General features: G+C 46.1%; 1 protein-coding gene across 3 annotated transcripts in view; it reads right to left on the bottom strand.

The window, feature by feature from the left end:
- Nucleotides 1-21,340: 21,340 nt before the first annotated feature.
- LOC119302317 (uncharacterized protein ycf45-like) overlaps nucleotides 21,341-22,645 on the bottom strand; it is a 20,887-nt gene continuing 19,582 nt past the window's right edge. For all 3 annotated transcript variants that reach the window (XM_037579354.1, XM_037579353.1, XM_037579352.1), the window contains exons 8-9: nucleotides 21,977-22,027; nucleotides 21,341-21,655 (exon numbers count right to left, since the gene is read on the bottom strand). In XM_037579354.1, the coding sequence (XP_037435251.1) occupies nucleotides 21,584-21,655; nucleotides 21,977-22,027 (123 nt within the window). In that variant the 3' untranslated portion in view covers nucleotides 21,341-21,583. The remainder of the gene's footprint in view (nucleotides 21,656-21,976; nucleotides 22,028-22,645) is intronic.

The raw sequence follows: 22,645 nt of genomic DNA on the forward strand, positions 1-22,645 counted from the left end.
AGGGAAATCACAAGGAGAAACACAAGAGGAACACTCAAACTAACAAGAACAAGTCACACATGTGCTAGATCCTCGGATACATAGAACGATTCACGAATCCACGGACAACTAAGGACGATACAAAAGGGTAACCCGTTCTTCTCCGTGAGGAGGTATTGATGTTCTTCCCTAAAGAGGGGTCTTGAATCCGCTTGGGAGATCTTCTCCGGTGGAGGCTCGAATCTCCGAGGAGAAGGTAACCAAGTGGATGAGCAAAGCTCTCTCACAAATATGAGCTAAACATTTGCTAACCCTAGAAAGTTGTACGGGATAGAGTATATATAGTCTAGGGGGGTAGAAGGGGTACACGGGCCTCGACCCTTTACTGTTCGCAGACAGGGAGGCCGGACGTCCGGGTGTCGGGCCGGATGTTCGGGCGTTTGCGGAGGGCCGGATGTCCGGGTTGTGGAGGCCGGATGTCCGGGCTGGTGAAGCTGGCCATGTTGCTCTCGGGTTCGGTAGGGTACGGATTTCCGGGCAGGGGGCCGGATATCCGAGACCTCGGAACGTGCCGGATGTTCGGGCTTGCGGGGCCAGATGTCCGGCGCCTGTAGGTACTTGGTGGTTGAGCAGCTGTAGAGGAAGGCGTTCCAGGGGCCGGATGTCCTGGGCCTTGGCCGGATGTCCGGGGCCTGGGAGATGTTGTTGGCTCCTTCCATTGGTTCTCCTCATCCGTGGACTTGGGGACTTGTCCGTCTTCATGCTTATCTTTGGGAGGACCCTCTTGGTACCTAATCATGCACAACATCTCGGACTTAGGTAGTAGCCATGTCTCATGCATAGAAAGTGGAAGTTCAGAGAGGAGTGAGTTCACCTTATCTTCGATAGCCTTGGCTCGGGCTCGTGTCATTGGTCCAAACGGTGCCGTTGGAGGTGTGGGTGCGTCCATGGGGATGATCTTGGGATGCTCCGCATCATCTCCCCTCCCTTGGGAAAGATCCATCCTCGGATCGAAATCCTCATCACCGTGGTGGGGCGAGAGATCTTTGATGTTGAAGATGTCGCTCACGGAGTACTTGTCATGAGGAATGTCGATCTTGTAAGCGTTACTGTTGTAGCGTGGAAGCACCTTGAATGGTCCATCCACGCGTGGTCGAAGTTTGGACTTGCGTTCTTGGGGAAAACGGTCCTTGCGAAGGTGTAGCTACACGAGGTCTCCAATGTTGAAGATCATAGGGTGCTTGTTGACGTTGAGCTTGGTCGCAAGGCGTTGTACTTGGCACTCGATGGTGTTTCTTGTATCTTCATGCACCTTCTTGATATGGGTTGCTCTTGCACTTGCGTCCAAATTGATTCGCTCTTGGAGTGGTAGAGGTAGAATATCCAATGGTGACAAAGGGTTGAATCCGTAGACGACCTCGAAAGGGGACTTGCCGGTTGTTGAGTGTCTTGCTCGGTTGTAGGCGAACTCGGCGATGGGTAGACAATCCTCCCACTCATTGATGTTCTTCTTGATGAGTACTCGAAGTAGAGCAGATAGTGTGCAGTTTGTCACCTCCGTTTGGCCGTCGGTTTGAGGATGGTACGCCGTGGAGAAGAGTAGCTTGATTCCGAGCTTGGCGCATAGGGTCTTCCAAAAGTAGCTAAGGAACTTGACGTCGCGGTCCGAGACGATGGATTTTGACACACCATGGAGACGCAAAATTTCCCTACAAAAGATATTGGCAACATGTGAAGCATCGTCTATCTTGTGGCAAGGAATAAAATGTGCCATTTTTGAGAAGCGGTCCACAACGACAAATATGGAATCTTTCCCATTTCGAGTTCTAGGCAAACCAAGTACAAAGTCCATGCTAATGTCTTCCCAGGGTTGGTATGGAATTGGTAAAGGCATATAGAGACCATGAGATTGAGCTTTGGACTTAGCTTTGCGACATGTAGAACACCGGTTGGTGAAGCGATTGACGTCCCGAAACATCTTTGGCCAAAAGTAGCTCTTCGAGAGCGTGGTGAACTTCTTGTCGCGTCCAAAGTGTCCCATTAAGCCTCCTCCATGCGATTCCTGCAAAAGCAACAAACGAAGAGAAGACTCGGGGATGCAAAGTTTGTTAGCTCTCATAAGATAGCCGTCTTTGATGTAATAGCGTTCCCAAGATGTATTCGACAAACACTTGGCATAAGGAGTAGCAAAAGTTGCATCATGCTCATACAAGTCCTTGATATGCTCAAAGCCAATGACATCTAACTCAAGTTGCGTGACAAGCATGCATATGCGGGAAAGAGCATCCGCGACTATGTTTTCTTTACCCTTGATGTACTTGATGACATAGGGAAAAGACTCAATACATTCACTCCATTTAGCATGACGCTTGTTCAACTTAGTTTGTCCCTTAAGAAACTTGAGAGTCTCATGATTGGTATGAATGATAAACTCATGGGGACGAAGGTAATGTTCCCATTCACGCAAAAAGTGGACTAAAGCATATAGCTCTTTGTCATAGATGGGATAATTGAGTTGCGCTCCGGAAAGTTTCTCACTAAAGTAAGCTATGGGGCGCTTCTCTTGTGTTAACACACCTCCTATGCCATTACCACTAGCATCGCAATGAATTTCAAAAGGCTTGTCGAAGTTTGGTAAAGCAAGCACGGGAGCATGAGTAAGCAAATTCTTAAGCTCATTGAATGCGGTATCTTGGGATGGTCCCCAAACAAAAGGCGCATTCTTCTTGCTCAAAGCATGCAAAGGCGAAGCAATGGTGCTAAAATCCTTCACAAAGTGACGATAGAAACCCGCAAGGCCAAGAAAACTACGCACTTGATGCAAGTTGGTTGGTTGCGGCCAAGTCTTAATAGCATTAATCTTGGACTCATCAACATGAACACCCTTAGAAGAAACAACAAAACCCAAGAAAATGAGCTTGTCAACACCAAAAAGGCATTTCTCCATATTAGCATAAAGGCGCTCTTTTCTAAGAGTTTGCAAAACGGTGCGGACATGGGTGACATGCTCTTTAATAGATTTGCTAAACACAAGAATCATCAAAGTAGACCACAACAAATATACCAATGTAATGGCGAAAGACATGATTCATGAGGCGCATAAAAGTGCCCGGTGCTTCCGAAAGACCCATAGGCATGACTAACCACTCATACAAACCAAACTTGGTTTTGAAGGCGGTTTTCCATTCATCACCCTCTTGTGTGCGCATTTGATAGTAACCACTCTTAAGATCAATTTTGGAAAATATAGTGGCACCGCTAAGCTCATCAAGCATATCATCTAGGCGTGGAATGGGATACCTATAGCGAACGGTGATAGCATTGATAGGTCTACAATCAGAGCACATGTGAAAACTACCATCATGTTTTGGCGCAAGAATGACCGGAACGGCACAAGGGCTCAAACTTTCACGCACATGTCCATGGTCTATGAGATGCTTTACTTGCCTTTGTATTTCTTTTGTTTCGTCGGGGTTGACACGATATGGAGCTTTGTTCGGAAGAGGTGCTCCGGGGATGAGGTCGATTAGGTGCTCAATGCCTCGTAGAGGAGGTAGACCCGAAGGTAGCTCATCGGGAAAAACATCTTGAAATTCCTACAAAAGAGAAGACAACACTAGAGGAAGAGTGTGAGAAGTGTTAGTTTGTGGTGCATTGTCCTTGCACACGAGGACATAGTGTAGGACACTAGATGGGTGCTCACACACTTCTCTCATCTCATGTTTGGTGGCAAATAGAACTAGGTTCTTGTTTTCGCTCATCGTGGAGGCACTCAATTTTGGCTTGTGGCGCTCACTCTCGTTTTGGTGGCTCACTCTCTCACTATGATCTCCACGATGGGTGGGTTGCTTGTCGGCGATCACTTGACTTCGCGACATTGGACGAAGGACGTACTCCTTGCCCTTCATCTTGAAGATGTAGTGGTTCATTCGGCCATTGTGTACGACTCCTCTATCGAATTGCCATGGCCGTCCAAGGAGAAGATGACAAACGGTCATAGGAACGACGTCGCACTCCAAGGTGTCTTCGTAGGCGCCGATCTTGAAGGAGACTTGCACTCGGTGCTCGACTTGGATAGTGCCGGAGTCACTAAGCCATTGCACTTTGTATGGATGTGGATGCTTCGTCTTGGGCAATTGGAGCTTGGAGCAAAGTTCTTCACTTGCGAGATTATGACAACTCCCTCCATCGATGATGACCTTGATGGATCGTCCATTGATGTCGGCCTTGGTGTGCAATATGTGGCATCGTTGGTCTTCTTCTTGGTGATGTTGGAGAGTCAAGACTTTGGAGACAACAAGTGCGGGGCTTGAGTCTTCATCACAAAAGACTTGTTCTTCTTCATTGTTCACTTGGTGGTGCATGGCGACTTGCTCGAGGGCTTCCATTTCGCCTTCGCTCATGGAGTCATAAGTGCCATCGTCGTTGAAGACCATGGTTCGCTTGTTGGTGCACTCATAGGACTTGTGGCCTCGGCCTCCGCAAGTGAAACACTTGAAGGAACTCGTCTTGACGGTCTCATCGGTTGGGGTTGACGATGATGAAGCTCTCGGCTTGAAGTTGCTCGTAGGAGGATGGCTTGTAGTTGACGAAGCTTTCTTGGAAGTCGACTTGTCGATGTTGGAAGTAGAAGGTCTTGTAGTCGATGCTGGAGTCGTTGAAGCTTGGTTATTGGAGAAGCCGTAGGACTTGGATGAGAACTTGGCATACTTGAAATCATCTTGCACTTGGCGTTCCGCTTTGGTAGCTTGGTGCACTAGCTCGATGAGATTTGAGTATGGTTGGAAGTCGGCGATCTTCTTGATAGGGTGATTGAGTCCGTTCAAGAAACATGCCATCGTTTGCTCATCATCTTCCGTGACATTGGCTCGTATCATTGCAATCTCCATCTCCTTGTAGTATTCCTCAATGCTCTTTGTTCCTTGCTTGAGTTGTTGGAGTTTCTTGAAGAGGTCGCGGTTGTAGTAGGTAGGTACGAAGCATGCTCTCATGACATCCTTTATTTGCGCCCAAGTAGTGATGGGTGGTTCACCTCTTGCCTCTCAGCGCTCTATGATTTGTTCCCACCAAATGAGGACATAATCTTGGAACTCAAGGGATGCCATCGCGATCTTCTTCTCTTCTTCAAAATTGTGCAAACGGAAGATCTTGTCAACCTTCAATGCCCATGAAAGGTATTCAGGATCATTGCTTCCGTTGAACTTGGGCATGGTGAACTTGAGCTTGCCGTAGCGTTGCTCTTCATTGTGTTGGGGTCGGGGATGATGACGCCCTTGTTGTAGATGATTGTTCAACTCGTGGTGCTCTTGGCGTGGGGGGTTGTTATCGTCATGTTGCTCTTGTCGTGGAGGATCTCCAATGTCGTCATGCTCTTGATTGACTTGTTGTTCTTGGCGAGCTTGTGGAGGAGCATGTCAAGCGCGAGGAGGAACTTGCCGATGCACGCGAGCTTGAAATATTCGTTCTTGAATTTCTTCGCAAAATGCTTCCTCTTGTTGACGGACTTGTCGGCTTCGGTCGGGAACGGCTCGACTCGAATCGCGTAAAGCTTGTTGCGCCGCAAGTGCTTGATCGTCACGAAGTTGTTGTTCTTGACGTTGTGCCTCGGCATCTTGAGCATTTTGGTGTAGACACGCTCGCTCTTCCTCTTCATGTTGGCATTGTCGTTGTCGTTCTCGTGCTAGCGCAAAAGCCTCTTGAGTTTGACGTTGTCGGCGCTCTTGAGAGTCGGTGTCTCGTAGGGGATTGTGGCTTGCTTGACGGTCGGTGCGCGCGGCTCGACGAAGAGTGTTCGATGCCGGTGTACTTGAGCCGGAGAGGGTGAAGTCGGAGTGGTGCCTTGAACGGCTCCTTCTTGAAGTGGAAGATGAGCGGTTGAGCAACAAAGCACGAATTTCGTCCATCCTTGTGTCATTCTCTTGCTTGTGATCGTCGAGCTTGTGGTCAAAGTAGTCCCTTGTACGTTGCTCGGAAAGTCGCAAGTCGGCGGCAAGGTTGTTGATGCGTTCACTCAAAGCTTGTTGCTCTTGATGCAAAGCATGTTGTGCACCAAAGAGGTAACTCTTGGTGACAAAGGAGTTCATGTCGTCGTCTTGCTCCACGAAGAGTGGGTTGGTAGAAGTACTTGGCCTATCCATCATTCCAAGACAAATGTGAGTGGTAGAAAGAGAAGAACGAGTACCAAATGTACCTTGACCGAAGTTGAAAGTGGATCGAGGATCACTCCAATGTAGGACAAGGAAATAGCACAATTGGTACGAGTTCTTGTCGGTTTCTCACACCTACACAAGTAAAAGCTTTTGGTGGAGCTTGGCTAGGATGGTGGCACAAAATTTGATGCAATTTTAAGTGAGCTTCAATAATGTTGGAAAAGATTCGCAAGATGCAATGTAACGAGTAGACCAAGCATATAAGGTACACGGAAACACACGCGCAAAAAGATAAGTGGGGTTGTGCAACCAAGGGTGAGCCAAAATGTGGAGTCCACAAAAATGCTCTTGTTGCACAACTCTAGAGAGACGCTAGCACGATTGCACAATAGGCGGATACAAGAACTTGTGCACAACCTACTTAGCAAAAATGCAACGACTTCTATCCCAAATATTTTCTATGCAAGTTGTTGCTATGATATGATCCAAGATGATCGAGTATGACAATCTTAATGTTGTAAGATGCTATGGTTCTTGCTTAAAAGCTCTTTGCTTATCTTTTCTCTTTGCTTAAAAGCTTGTTTGGCTCTTTGATGTTTGAGCTCTTTTCTCATGCAATGCTTGACGAACCAAAATAGCAAATGAGTATGCGATGACAACTTTGTGACACAAGAGATGATACCAAGATATGCAACAATGATTTATGTATGCTATGGGAAGTATGATCACTAATGTGCACAAGTCTCGTTGCCGGCAATACTCAAAGGCTAGTCTCGATGGGTAAGCAACGCAAAGGAGTAAGGCTATGATGGCTATCAATGTAATGGCAAGAGTGATATGTCCAATACCAAGATGAGGTTACCGGTCTTGCTTCCGGTATGGTGTCAAAATGGTGGCATGAATACCAAGTCATAGTCGAGGTGGTCGTTGTTGATGATGCGTTCGTGGCGAAGATGAGCGGCGGTGATGTCGATGTCGAACCGTACCTAGATAGCTGAAACACAAAAGGATACGGTACCGCAACTCAAATTCTCAAACCTCGAAGTAGCAATTGTGTCGGAGAGTGAAACGTTTCAAAAATGGTTGGGTTATGCGGAAGTGGTGGAGGTATGCGGAAGTATATGTGGTTTATGGTGGGCACCGGAACAAAATTTGATGGAAATTGGGGGGAAATGGGGAGGTGGATGGAGAAGTTGCTGCCAGGGGCCAGATGTCCGGGAGGAAGGCCGGATGTCCGGGCTCTACGGGCCGGATGTCCGGGCTCTAGATCCGGGGATGAACGGGATGAACACCGCGTGGGGAGGTGAAATCCGGGCGAAATTCGGAGGAATTTGTGAATGGAAATTGGGGGAAAAAGGATGGGAAGCTAGATCCACTGAAAACAAAGCAAATCCACGGATCCAAACCAACAAAATCTCAACACACGAACAAATCACAAAAAAAAATTGGGGCTATTTTTGGTGGGGAATTTTCGAATTAGGACAAAAAATAACAAAATTAGGCTAGAAACACAACGGGGAGGCTCTGAAATCATGATCAACCTTGCTCTGATACCAAGATGATGTAGGGTAGAACCCTAATCGCCCGATCTTTCACGAAAGGAGCGGATCCCGCGAAGAACACGAGGAACACGAAGAGGGAAACGGGGGGAAAACGAGGGAAATCACAAGGGGAAACACAAGAGGAACACTCAAACTAACAAGAACAAGTCACACATGTGCTAGATCCTCGGATACATAGAACGATTCACGAATCCACGGACAACTAAGTACGATACAAAAGGGTAACCGGTTCTTCTCCGTGAGGAGGTCTTGATGTTCTTCCCTAAAGAGGGGTCTTGAATCCGCTTGGGGGATCTTCTCCGGTGGAGGCTCGAATCTCCGAGGAGAAGGTAACCAAGTGGATGAGAAAAGCTCTCTCACAAATATGAGCTAAACATTTGCTGACCCTAGAAAGTTGTACGGGATAGAGTATATATAGTCTAGAGGGGTAGAAGGGGTACACGGGCCTCGGCCCTTTACTGTTCGCAGACAGGGAGGCCGGACGTCCGGGCGTCGGGCCAGATGTCCGGGCGTTCGCGGAGGGCCGGATGTCTGGGCTGTGGAGGCCGGATGTCTGGGCTGGTGAAGCTGGCCATGTTGCTCTCAGGTTCGGTGGGGTCCGGATTTCTGGGCAGGGGGCGGATATCCGGGACCTCGAAAAGTGCCGGATGTCCGGGCTTGCGGGGCCGGATGTCCGGGGCCTGTAGGTACTTGGTGGTTGAGCAGCTATAGAGGAAGGCGTTCCAGGGGCCGGATGTCCGGGCCCTTGGCCGGATGTCCGGGGCCTGGGAGATGTTCTTGGCTCCTTCCGTTGGTTCTCCTCATCCGTGGACTTGGGGACTTGTCCGTCTTCATGCATATCTTCGGGAGGACCCTCTTGGTACCTAATCATGCACAACATCTCGGACTTAGGTAGTAGCCATGTCCCATGCATAGAAAGTGGAAGTTCGGAGAGGAGTGAGTTCACCTTATCTTCGATAGCCTTGGCTCGGGCTCGTGTCATTGGTCCAAACAGTGCCGTTGGAGGTGTGGGTGCATCCATGGGGATGATCTTGGGATGCTCCGCATCAACTTATGGCATAGATGACGAGATGATGGTCATTGGCTTTTGTTTTTCATGTGATGATATGGCCATGTTTCCTTTACATGATCTGCAGAATTCATCTACTATGCCATGCCATGATCACATTGTACCAAATATGCATTGTTTTGGATGTTGTCAATATTCGCTGTGTGATGTTTCCATTAATACTCATGAGGAGACCCCCATAGTTTCCTCATACATATTAGGAGATTTTGATGCATTCCATACATTGCATGATTCCCATAATTGCTTGCACTATATGCATTCCACACATAACAATGCTCTAGATATTTCCCATGATGCATTACATAATTTGAGTCTCCATTATGCTATACGTAACAACAAACCTATCATGATGGATGACATGTTTCTATATCACGCATCTCATTTATTTGAGAATTCGCTATTTTGTGCTAACCAACAATTGCACGTGCGCATCATGATGGATGATGTGTACATCTACCACGCACACACAATTTTCCCTTTGTCTTTGTTTTGTGTAGGTACTCACGTATACTCGTCAACCTCTCAATCCCAAGAGTTGATGAAACGATCTCTTGAGAGCAAAGGTGACATGGGATCCCGTGAACTATCCTTCCCACCGATATCTTCGCGCAACGACTACGCGCATCTCTCTCACTTGGATCTCACACCGCTATGGGCTATATACCACTTGTCGCTTCATGCTCATTTTCCCGTGTTCACTTTGCATGCCATGCTTGCTTCTATGCCTTTGTCATGCAATTGTGACCCTTGCTTGCATCTACTCATGATTCACCATTATGCTTCTCCTATGTGTATTTGCATACTTGGTGGAGAACCTTGTTGCTATTTCCATGTTTATCATGTGCCTCATGCTATTGATGCTATTTTGCTCATATCCTCCTTTCATGCTTGTGATATGTCTTGTGCATTATTCATGAACACTATTTGCACACATGACATACTTGACATGATTCCTTCTAGTACGTTGCATCTTCGCACTACTAGCTTGCTTTCCTTGATTCATATGATTGCTTGCTTTGTCGCATCACCCATGTTACACTCTTACTTGCTTTCTTGGGTTGATGACATATGTGTTCATGCCTCTCACATGATACATCTTGTTCATTGTCGCTTGCCTCCAATTGTTGCATCCATGCTTATTGATCTCGGAGACTTGGACATATTACTTGTGATGCATGATTGTTTACTTGAGCCTATTGTATTTGGTTGTTCTCGCATCATATGCCTCCATACTATGAAATGCTCCCTTGTCCTTTCCTATGATGAGCATGATGCATACACTTGTTGGGTATCTTACCACACAAATGATAGGTTTTGCATTTCCGCTAACCTTATTTTTCTTTCCAAGTGTTTGTCATGTTCTTTCATTTTGGAGGATTCGCAAAGCGGTGTCGTTATGCGACAACTTGGTCATGCGAAGGCATACACGATGTGCAACAACAACATTTGCGAGAATCTCCTAAAGTTGAACTCCTTCCCCTTGAGCCATCCTCACATACGCATATTGGATGGGTCATTCTTTCATTGTTGTCTCCTTTTTGTTGTCTACATGATACATCTCGCGAACGGAGGAGCGACATGGGAGATTGGCTCTATGGACCTTCAAATTGAGGAGCGCTCGGACTTATTGGAAGCACCTTCGAGCCTCCACTCATGCCACGACATCGAGCATTGGTACACCAACACCTCCATATTTGTTGATTGTGCTCACACATGTCATGCTCTTTGGACATCTCACGCTCATGATAAATTTGCACCTTATGCATGGATTGACTCATATTATGATTGCCTTGTTGCATCTTGTCTTTCTATGTCATCCATGATATATGAGCTTGTGCATTTCCGTAGCAAATTTGTTGTGATATACCTTGATGGCATATTCATACATCATGATTATATTGCCCATCATCAATTGCATGATCACATACTCATCTTGAGCATACATTGCCATATTCATGCTATTGAAAAACCGTCTCTCTAAGACATCATTTTGCATCGTGGTTGCAGTGATCATATTCACGACACATTTGTGTGCACAATGAATGCTTTTTCTCCCATGAATGCTTTGCATATCATTCTAGATCATCTTGCTAAGCTTCATGTGCTTTGTCACGAACAATCTTGCCTCACGGACTCATTCTTCTATGATGGACACTTTGTGTGCGCTAACCGTTGTATTTCGAGTGTTGTTTGTGTTGGCTCTTTTTGCATGTATACTCCTCCGGCGACACCTTAGAGTACTTGGATTGTACCATGACTTCCACTTCGTCCAACTACAAGTCCGTCCACGACAACCGTTTCCATGGTGATGAGGATCATGATCCGAGGTCGGATCTTTCCCAAGGGGGGGAGATGATGCGGAGCATCCCACGTTCATCCCCATGTACACTCCGACTACTCTCCAAGCCCCAAGGATACATAAGATGAGACCTCGACTATACACCATTGGACACAAGGTGAACTCGCTCCTCTCTGAACTTTCACTTTACACATGTGAGACATGGCTACTACCTCAAACTTGTCTGGTATGCATGTCCAGGAACCAAGAGGAAGCCCATGGGCCAGAAGGCGAGGACACCAAGCGCGAGGAACAAGAAGAAGGGCTACAGAAGAAGCTCCAGCCACCGGACGACCGGCCGGGACCGGACGTCCGACGCCTGAAGACCCACTGGACGACCGGCCCGGACCGGACGACCGGCGATCCCGCACCCGAGCCAAAATGAGCGGACGTCCGACAAGTCCCGGATATCCGACACGCTCCAGCGTCCAGACGTCCCACCGCCCCCAGAAATCCGGCGCCACCTCATCCGAGCCAAAACACCGGACGTCCGACAAGTACCGGACGACCGGACCCTCGCGAGCCACCGGACGTCCGATACCTGTCGGACGACCGGCCCCTGGCTGTGTCCAGTGTTGCGGGCCGAAGCCCATGTACCCCTCACTTACCCCTTCGTGTCCCTAGACTATATATACTCCTCCACCACCTCCTAGTTAGGGTTAGCATTGGTTTAGCTCATATTAGAGATAGAGCATTGCTCATCCACATCGGATCTACTCCACGAGAGAGACCGCGGCCCCTCTACAGAGAAGATCCATGTTGGATTCAAGACCTCCTCACGGAGAAGAACATCAAGACCTCCTCACGGCGAAGACCGGTTACCTCTTGTATCGTCCGTTGTCGACTTTGGATCTTGTATCTTCCTTTGTGTTCATGGATCTAGCGCATGTGTGATCATACTTGTTGGTTTGACTGTTCTCTTGTGTTCCCCCTATGTTTTCCCCTCGTTTCCCTCCTCGTGTTCTTCATGTTCATCGCGGGATCCACTCCTTTCGTGAAAGATCGGCCCATAGGGTTCCTACCCTACATCAGCAAAGGATTAGCTCATGTTTGTGTGAGAGCTTTGCTCATCCACCTGGTTAGCTTCTCCACGGAGATTCGAGCCTCCACCGGAGAAGATCCCCCAAGTGGATTCAAGACCCCTTTTAGGTAAGAACTCAAGACCTCCTCGCGGAGAAGACCGGCTACCCTTGTATCGTCCTTAGTTGTCCGTGGATCGTGGATCTTTCCTTATGTACTCGAGGATCTAGCACATGTGTGACTTATTTGTGTTGGTTTAGTGTTTCCTCTTGTGTTTTCCCTCTTTTCCCTCTCATGTTCCTCGTGTTCTTCGCGGGATCTACTCCATTCGTGAAAGATCGGGCGATTAGGGTTCTACCCTACATCATCTTGTTATCAAAGCCACGTTGATCACGATTTCGGAGCCTCCCCGTTGTGTTTCTATCCTTGTTTTGTTGTTTTTCGTCCTAATTCGAAAAAATCCCCACAAAAATAGCCCCAATTTTTTGTTGTGATATGTTCGTGTGTTGAGATTTTGTTCGTTTGGATCTGTGGATTTGCTTTGTTTTGAGTGGATCTAGCTTTTTCCCCCTTTCCTCCCCTTTCCATCCACAAAATCCTCCGGTTTTGACTATTTTCGTCATCCCCATCACGAACACGTGAAGTTCATCCTGTGCCCGAAATTCGCCCAGGCACCGAACATCCGACCCAGCCTGGACGTTCGATGACCGGACGACTGACCCAGCCCGGACGTCCGACGAACCCTGACGAGACTGAATTTCTTTTAGTTTTGCACCACCACCACCCCACAATTTCGCATACGCACTCCTACCACCTATACACCATCACCACTTCCGCATACCACCACCATTGCTTACCCGTCTTGCACTACGACACGTGTTGCCACTTCGAGTTTTGAGAATTTGAGTTGCGGTTCCGTATCCTTTTGTGTTTCGGGTATCTAGGTTCGGTTCGACATCAACATCACCGCCGCTCATCTTCGCCACGGACGCGTCATCAACAACAACATCGACTACATCTTGGTATTCGTGCTACCATTTTGACACCATACCGTAAGCAAGAACGGTAACCTCATCTTAGTATTGGACATATCACTCTTTCCATTACATTGATAGCCATCATAGCCTTACTCCTTTGCGTTACTTACCCATCAAGACTAGCCATTGAGTATTGCTGGCAATGAGACTTGTGCACATTAGTGATCATACTTCCCATAGCATACATACATCATTGTTGCATATATTGGTATCATCTCTTGTGTCACAAAGTTGTCATCGCATACACAATTGCTACCTTGGTTCGTCAAGCATTGCATGAGAAAAGAGCTCAAACATCAAAGATCCAAACAAGCTTTTAAGCAAAGAGGAAAGATAAGCAAAGAGCTTTTAAGCAAGAACCATAGCATCATACAACATTAAGATTGTCATACTAGATCATCTTGGATCATATCATAGAAACACCTTGCATAGAGCATACTTGGGATAGAAGTCGTTGCATTTTTGCTAAGTAGGTTGTGCAATAGTTCTTTGTATCCGCCTATTGTGCAATCGTGCTAGCGTCTCTCTAGTGTTGTGCCACAAGAGAATTTTTGTGGATTCCACATTTTGGCTCACCCTTGGTTGCACGACTCCACCTATCTTTTTGCGTGTGTGTTTCCGTGTACCTTATATGCTTGGTCTACTTGTTACATTGCATCTTGCGAATATTTTCCAACATTATTGAAGCTCACTTACAATTGCATCAAATATTGTGCCACCATCCTCACCAAGCTCCACCATAAGCTTTTACTTGTGTAGGTGTGAGAAACCGACAAGAGCTAGTACCAATTGTGCTATTTCCTTGTCCTACATTGGAGTGATCATCAATTGATAGAGGCGAGGGTCCCGATCTTTCGATGAGATGGTGGCTATAGTTTTGGAGGAAGTCGACTTTGTCGATCCGACTACGAGCGTGCGAGGACGTCGCGCCTGAGCAATCGCTAAACCAACTCCGAGAGGTTATTGACCACGCCGGAGCACGATCAACCTGACCACGAAGGTCTGTTTCCTGCAGGCAAACAAAGAACAAGCAAGAAACTAAGATTGCAATCTGGATATTGCGAATATAAGAGGAAAGCTTTATTGATCAAGGTGGGGTTCTGTGACATCTTGGTCTGGTCGTTGGACACAGACGAAGTACACGAGGTTGCAGCTATGGCAAACTTTTAATCTAAACAAAACCCAAAGTCTAAACGACGCCCTAAGGGCTGTATATATGGAGGAAGAGGGGGGATTTCGTGGCCCTTGGAGGAGGGGTCCGAAACCAACCCTAACTCTTGTTTCCCCACACATACGGACTAAAAACAGCCTATACTTAAGTATTTCGAAAATACATGGGCATGGCCCAATAATAAGGTGACGCAGCACCTAGAATAGCCTCTGGACGAAATTTATGAAGTGGCATCTTGTATATTTCGTCCAAGGCTTCATGCACTCCTTATGGTGGCTTCAAAGTCCTGAAATCATCACTTGTAACTCCGTTCTTGATCCCCTTGCGCATGCCATCATCTCCATGCTTGAACTTGCTCCAAGCTTCATCTTTCTTGTCCAAGCTAGGCCCTTCATTTGTAAGCAAAACTAATGTATCAAATTTAGGCAGCATAATATTCTCATGAACATTAGAATCATTACCAAGAAACGGAAGTACCTGATAATTCAATTGGCGTGCGCGAGCTCTAGTAATTGGTCCAGTATGTATAGTAGCAGGGGCTGTGGGTGTAACAATGGTATTGATGTCCTTTTTGACATGTTGTGCAGCGAGCAACAAAACGCTCAACATCTTGTCTCATCTTTGGCCAAAAGAAATGTGTAGCAAGTATATTCTCCATCTTCTTGACGCCAAAGTGTCCCATTAATCCTCCTCCATGCACCTCCTACAACAACAAAAGACGAACGGAGCTAGCTAGAATGCATACCTTGTTAGCACGAAACACAAATCCATCGTTAAGAACGAACTTGTTCCAAGTTCTCCCTTCCTTACAATTCTGCCATACATCTTTAAATTCAGCATCATGCACATATTGATCTTTGATGGTCTCCAAACCAAATATTTTAAAGTCAAGTTGTGAAAGCATAGTATAACGATGAGATAATGCATTAGCAATAACATTTTCTTTACCCTTCTTGTGTTTAATGACATAAGGGAAAGTCTCAATGAATTCAACCCATTTAGCATGTCTACGGTTCAGTTTTGCTTGACTTTTAATGTGTTTCAAAGATTCATGATTAGAATGTATAACAAATTCCTTGGGCCATAAGTAATGTTGATATGTTTCTAAGGTTCGAACAAGAGCATATAATTCTTTATCATAAGTAGAATAGTTCAGACTAGGCCCACACAATTTGTCAAAAAAGTATGCAACAGGTTTGCCATCACAACACACCTCCTAATCCAATTCCACTAGCATCACATTCAAGCTCAAAAGTCTTATTAAAATCAGGAAGTTGGAGTAAAGGAGCATGTGTCAACTTATCTTTCAATACCGTGAAGGCTTCTTCCTGTGAGAGCAACGATGACCTGGGATCCCGTGAATTGTCCTTACCATCGCTCCTTTCACGCAAAGACTTCACGCATTTCCTCTACATGGCCCTCACATGGTTATGGGTTAGTGTCCAATACATATTATATGCCCATCTTGTCATGTTCACTTTGCATGATATGCCCCTTCATATGCCTTTGACATGCATTTGTGACCCATGCTTTGCATTACACATGATGATTGATTCTCGTACTTGTATATGTATTTGCAAGTTTGGTGGAGATATTGCTTGTTATTGCCATGTTCCATTTATGACCCATTCCTATGATGATACTATGATCTTGCTTTGTGTTCGTGCTTGCGATATGTCATGTGCATTGTCTATGCATACTATTTGTTCACATGACATGATTGCCATGATTTCTTCTAGTATGTTGCATCTTCGCACTACTAGCTTGCATGACTTGGTTACTAAGATTGCTTGCCTTGTTGCATCACGATGATTCATACTTGCTCGTTTCATCGGTTGATGATAACCATTGCCTTGCTTTACACATGATTGCTATTGGTTCTTGTCATATGTCTCCATATGTTACCTCTCTCATGCTAGATGATTTGCCATGTATTGAATGCAACAATGATTATACTCTTGCTCATGAGATTGCACCCGTAGCATTCTCGCATATATTTGGAGATTTTGACATAGTCCTTGTAAAGCATGCTTGCCTTCCTTCTTTGCACCATATGCCTAGTGACATGAATATACACATTGTTGCATCATATTATTCATGCACTTTTGCTACTAATGGTTATGTGCAGGAGAAGAGAACCATCATGATGGATGATGTGTTTATCTATCATGTGCATACATTCTTTGCTTTCTTTTGTGCATGTGTAGGATACTTCGACTTGGTGTCGACTTCCAATTCCCATGAGTTGACCATTCGAGCTCTTGAGAGCGAACCACCTTCGATCACGATGCTTCTACATCGTACTTGCTTGTGCTTCGGCGTTATGAAGGACGCACAAGGACATGCTTTCAAGGTGATATCCTTCTCTTTTGAGAACCCCAAACTATGAGCATGAATATTGTGGATCATACTTCATGTGTTGCTTGCACCTTGACATATTGCACACATTGCTAGAGATCTTGCTTCGACTTATCATTGCCACATTGCCATGCCTCATGACATATATACCTTGTGTGTTGCATCCAATTCTTGGCTTGCTTGTTGCTATCATATGTTTGGTTGCAACAATGTCATTTCTTCACATATGCCATATGTCCCATTGATTGCCATGCTTTCCTTGGTTGCCTCACACATGATGAACAATTGCTCTTTCTATCATGTTGAGTGCCATACTATCTTTATACACCCTATGCATGTTATGCTCAGATTGTCTTGCACTTGACCCATGTGTTTAGACATTTCATTTTATTTGGTGTCGTGAATGCTTCCTATGCCTACCATAGACCTTTCAATGAGTGTTTGATGCATGTCTGATACGACCTTGAGGTAGATGCTTGTTCACTTGTCAAACATATTTGCATCTATACCTCACAATTGCATACTTGTCCCCATGATATATTTGTTTGTGCTTGATTGATGTGCTTATATGTCATGTCACAATCCTTTGTCACGCCATATGCTATGCTCGATGACGACACTTGTTGGGGAATCACCTCCTGAATGTTGGTTTTTCACTAATGCTAACCACATTTGTTTTTCCAAGTGTTTGTTATCCTTGCTCCTTTTGAAGGAACCACAAGACGGTGCAACATTGGAGAGTGCCCATTCCGACCTTGAAGATGATGAGTACTTAGTGATCGTCCATTTCTACACGACGAAGCCATCTCTTTCCCATGGTGATTTGGTATTCGATCCGACGTTGAATCTTTCCTAGGGGGGGTGATGCGGAGCAACCTACGGACATCACCATGTCAAGAGTTTGTTTGGCAAGTGACACGTTCGACATCTACTTCACCTACACAAAGGTGAATCATCTCCTTTACGCGTGTTCACTTGACCCCTTCGACGATGGTATAGTACTTGACACTCCACTCGTGTGCATGCATAGGTATTATCAGAGCTTCACGGACGAGGAGTGCAAGCGCCAAGGATCACCTACACCATTCGCGAGGGAAGCGTGGAAGCGAAGACGGAAGAAACGGAGCTGCTACAAGCTACAGCCACCGGACGTTCGGACGCCACCGGACATCCAGTACCTGATGCAGCCCAAACGCTAGAAGAGCTACATCCGACGAGCCCTATAGTGGCCGGACAACCGACGACCACCGGACGTCCGACGAGTCCCAGCGACCAGACGACCGACGCCCATCGGAAATCCGATGCCACCTGTCTAGAGCCAAAAACGTCGGAAGTCCAACGCCCTCCAGACGTCTGGACCCCCGCGAGCCTCCAGATGACCGGCACCTGCGCGCGCACAGCCGGGCCAGAGGCCCATGTATCCCCTCCTCACTTACCCCTTCGTGGACTAGCCTATATATACTCCTTCCCCTTCCTCTAGTTAGGGTAGCAAATATGATAGCTCATTTGTATGTGAGCTTTACTCCTACCGTCTCCTCTTGAGAGAGAGAGAGAGAGAGAGAGAGAGAGAGAGAGAGAGAGACCACTCCCATGGAGTTCAAGACCTCCATGTGAGCATGTGAGAAGATCCCGAGGGATTCAAGACCCCCGTGTGGCAAGGATCTACCTAGATCATCAAGACCCCATCTCCTTTGGATTTGGGATGAACTTTACCATGTATCTTTCCCTTTGTTGTTCATGTACCTTGTGGATCTTGTGTGTTTGATTGTCTAGTGGATGTGTGATTGGACTTGTTCTTGAGTGTTTTCCCTTGTGATTTCTCTATGTTCTTCCCCGTGTTCTTCGAGGGAATCCACTCCAATCGTGAAATATCGGCCAAAACCGGGTCTAGCCCCGTATGACTAATGGTCAAGTCTTTTGCACTAGTCGGTCTCACCGAGATTTTCATGTCGGTGTCACCGAGTTGGGTAAAAGACTTGTAATAGTTGAATTTTTGGTGCTGCCTATTTATACCGCTCCACCACCACCTACTCTCTAGGAGAACCATTAGAACGAAACATAACTTCCACTAGTCATTTTCTGACAAGAGAACCACCTACTCATGTGTTGAGATCAATAGATTCCAATCCAACCATTTGAACCTTGATTTCTAGCCTTCCCCGAGTTGCTTTCCATTCAATCCCCTATCTTAGCAAAGTCAAATCTGTGAGAGAGTGTTTGAGTGTTGGGGAGACTATCATTTGAAGCACAAGAGGAAGGAGTTCATCATCAACAACACCGTCTATTACCTTTTGGAGAGTGGTGTCTCCTAGACTGGTTAGGTGTCACTTGGGAGCCTCCAAGATGTGGAGTTGAACCAAGGAGTTTGTAAGGGCAAGGACATCGCCTACTTCATGAAGATCTACCCAAGTGAAGCTAGTCCTTCGTGGACGTAAGCCATGATGAAATAGGCAAGGTTGCTTCTTCGTGGATACTTCGTAGGTGGAGCCCTCTGTGGACTCGACCATTACCCTCCATGGGTTGAAGTCTCTATCAACATGGACATACAATGACACCGCATATGGGAACCACACCAAAAATCATCGTGTCTTCATTGCGTTTCAAATCTCCTATCCCTGCACAACTATTATGTTGATATGCAAAGTCTTTAATTTCCGCTGCACAACTATTAGACTTGCATGTGTAGGGTGTATTTGATTTGGTAGAATTGCTAAAACTTGCCTACAACTTAAACTGGGAAAAGGATAACTTTTATTTGGTCAAGTAGCCTAATCACCCCCCTCTAGACATACTTTCGGTCCTACATTCACTTATGTATGTCGTGGTTTGTTCTCGAAAGGATTTATCATATGCATTGAGTGTTGTCAGTAGATACATGGCTAATCCTGAAAAAGAGCATTGGAAAGCAGTTGAGTGGATTTTTAGATACCTACGAGATACTTCTAATGCTTATTTACAGTTTAGAAAAACTAGAGATGGACTTGTTAGTTTTGTCGATTCTGATTTTGCTGGTGATTTGGATAAGAGAAGATCACTCACAGGTTATGTTTTCACCATTAGTGGTTGTGTTGTGAGTTGGAGATCAACTTTGCGGTCTATTATGGCTTGTTCCACTACGGATGCCGAGTATATGGCTATTTCTGAGGCATGCAAAGAAGCTATCCGATTGAGAGGTTTGTATGTTGAGTTTTGTGAAGATTCATCTTGCCCTACCATATTTTCTGACAGTCAAAGTGCCATATGTCTTACAAAAATCCAATGTATCATGAGAGAACGAAGCACATTGATGTCAAATTTCACTATATTCAAGACGTTATTGCTGAAGGTTATTTCAAGGTATGCAAGATAAGTACTCATGATAATCCTGCAGATATGATGACGAAGCCAGTTCCTACGAATAAGTTTGAGCTTTGCTCAGGCCTAGTTGGTATTTCTCACTAGTCCTATGGACTTTGACGCACAAAGTGTTTATGCTGATTTGAGTGGAGTTATTTACTTTTTTCAACTACTGGAGGGAATTTGGCTCAAGGATGAGATTGTTAAATTGTGATCCAAATTCTATCGTGTTGGACTAGACGTAGTACAAACGGTGTGGGGGCGTTGCGCTGATGTCGATGCGTATGAGTCCTCCAAGGACTCTTATGTACTGCCCTCATCTATACCCCATGTAGTCGCATCTAAAGACGGTATATCGTCTCGTGCTTGTAATACTCCTCCATCATAGTGAATTGCGCCTTCGTGCATCCGTGGTTCTTTTCCCATAAGAGTTTTCCACGTTAAATCTGAGTCTCGTGTCTCGTTTGATTCTCGTTTTATCTAACGGTGAACATGCCAGCGCGAAGAGACGAAGCCGCATATGACAGAACCGTGAGCTCGTAAGCGGCGCCCTCAGGAAGGGTACGACATTAGAGTGTCGTCACCGCCCGATCTGAGGATCAGGGTTTCCCTGGAGCAACACGATGGGCAATGAGGGTCGTCGTTGTGCCTTCCAAAAGGGCACAAAAATCATCGTTGTCGGCCTGCCTGAAGGCAGAACAAATTTTCATGCCGGCCCACACACATCGCCTCCGACATTGGTATGACCGCCGCACCACCGCCATCAAACGTCACACCCCGGCACCACGCCACCACACGGCCATGGCCACCAGGCAGCACCTGAGCAACGAGCTCCACCCACGAGACCCGCGCTCCCACCACGAGACTTGGCACCCTAGTATCCAAGACCAACCCAACCCCCTCAACATGGTCCACTGACGTACCGCACCACCTTGCCGCCTGCCGCGGGGAGGCAAAGGCGGCTAGGCACCGCCTCTACCCGTCGCGCTGCTATGCCGCCCGGTGCCAGTGCCACGCTCCGGTCCAGGGAGCCGCCCCGCGCCAGCGCTTACGTAGCAGGAGGACTCAGAGGGCCTACCGCCGCCGACGGCCCGACCGCGCCCTCGGGCGGCAGCGAGGGAGGGGGGAAGGGCGAGGAGCTAAGGGCGGCAGCGAGGGAGGGAGGGAAGGGCGAGGAGCTAAGGGCGGCGCCGATTTAGGGTTTGACCCAGTTGCCTCGCGGGAGCGGCGAGGGGGTGGAAAGGGAAGAGAAGGGGTCAGCAATCCCACTCACTTTGAGAGGGAAAGGAATTTACAATGACATTTGATATCATGAAGAATATATAGAAAAGGTATGGAGCTGTGTACTATGCTTAATGGGCAGCATCAGTTCCTTTGCAAGAGTAACAATATCACTATTTTATACTCTGCTAAATAAGCTCAACAAACTTTAGGAACCAGGATCTCACCATTACAGTACGTTAGAATAACAAGCTCCATAGAATTTGTACCAAATATCCACAAAGACCGCAAGTATGAAGAAAATGAAGCATGGCAGAAGAAATAATAACTTGAAATTTGGGATTCAGAGTCCATCTCCATCATATGTTGCCCATCTTTCAATGATAACCTCAAACTCGTTATCCCTTTTCCTGACCTGCGATGTGAAAAGGCATCAACTAATGCTTTACAACATTTACCTTAAGTTCTTACATGGACAGAAGTGCTAGAGATACAAAAGTTTTGCTTCACTAAAGAATGGTCCTCTGAACTAAATAATCATCTAGATAATTTCATTAATCTATCTATAGACTCAACATTAGAACACTCTAGCTCGAAATTGCAAATTGTACAACGGTATAAAAGTCATAGTTCATAAAATTCACAGGAAAAGCAAACTTGAAAACTGTCAGTCTTCTGCCGTGCCATGAAATTTATCACGTCAACAAAACTGCACAGGCATGTTAATAGATATTACCTCAACTAGTGGCTTCTTGCCATGAAGTAGCATATCGACACTCCTCTCAGTCTGCACAAGAAAAGAATACCACATCAAATTGAGTACATTTATTCTTGAAAAATATATGATTGGATTTCATTCAGGTAGCTTCCTAAGTTTTAAGATTTTCCTTAGTTGCTAGAAAATAAGAAGAGCAATGCAGTAACAATCAGTGGTAGAAATTCAGCAAGGATCATTTGTAATACCTTCAGGCCACACAAATGAAGATATAGTAATGCAACTTTACACCAAACTTGAAGGCTTTGTTGTTGTCGTTGTTGAAGGTTGTAGAAGTGCATGCTCTAGCCAATGCAACCAAAAGACCAATCTAATGGAAGAGACTAGACAATACATTTATACGTCAACACTCCCCCTCACGTGTGGCTCCCTCAGGCCTAAACGTGGACCGAAAGTGGGTTGCAATTTAATTGCACCAGCCGGGTCTTGAACACAAGACCTCTTGGCTCTGATACCACGTAGAAGTGCATGCTCTAGCCAATGCAACCAAAAGACCGATCTAATGGAAGAGACTAGGCAATACATTTATACGTCAACAAAGGTATTACAAATGATCAATGTGATACAGACTAAAGATAGAACTGCTGAAGCAAAACCATGAATTGGGATATGTATGACCGCCATGGAATT

Source organism: Triticum dicoccoides, chromosome 5A, assembly GCF_002162155.2.
Source record: "Triticum dicoccoides isolate Atlit2015 ecotype Zavitan chromosome 5A, WEW_v2.0, whole genome shotgun sequence".
Lineage (NCBI taxonomy): Eukaryota > Viridiplantae > Streptophyta > Magnoliopsida > Poales > Poaceae > Triticum > Triticum dicoccoides.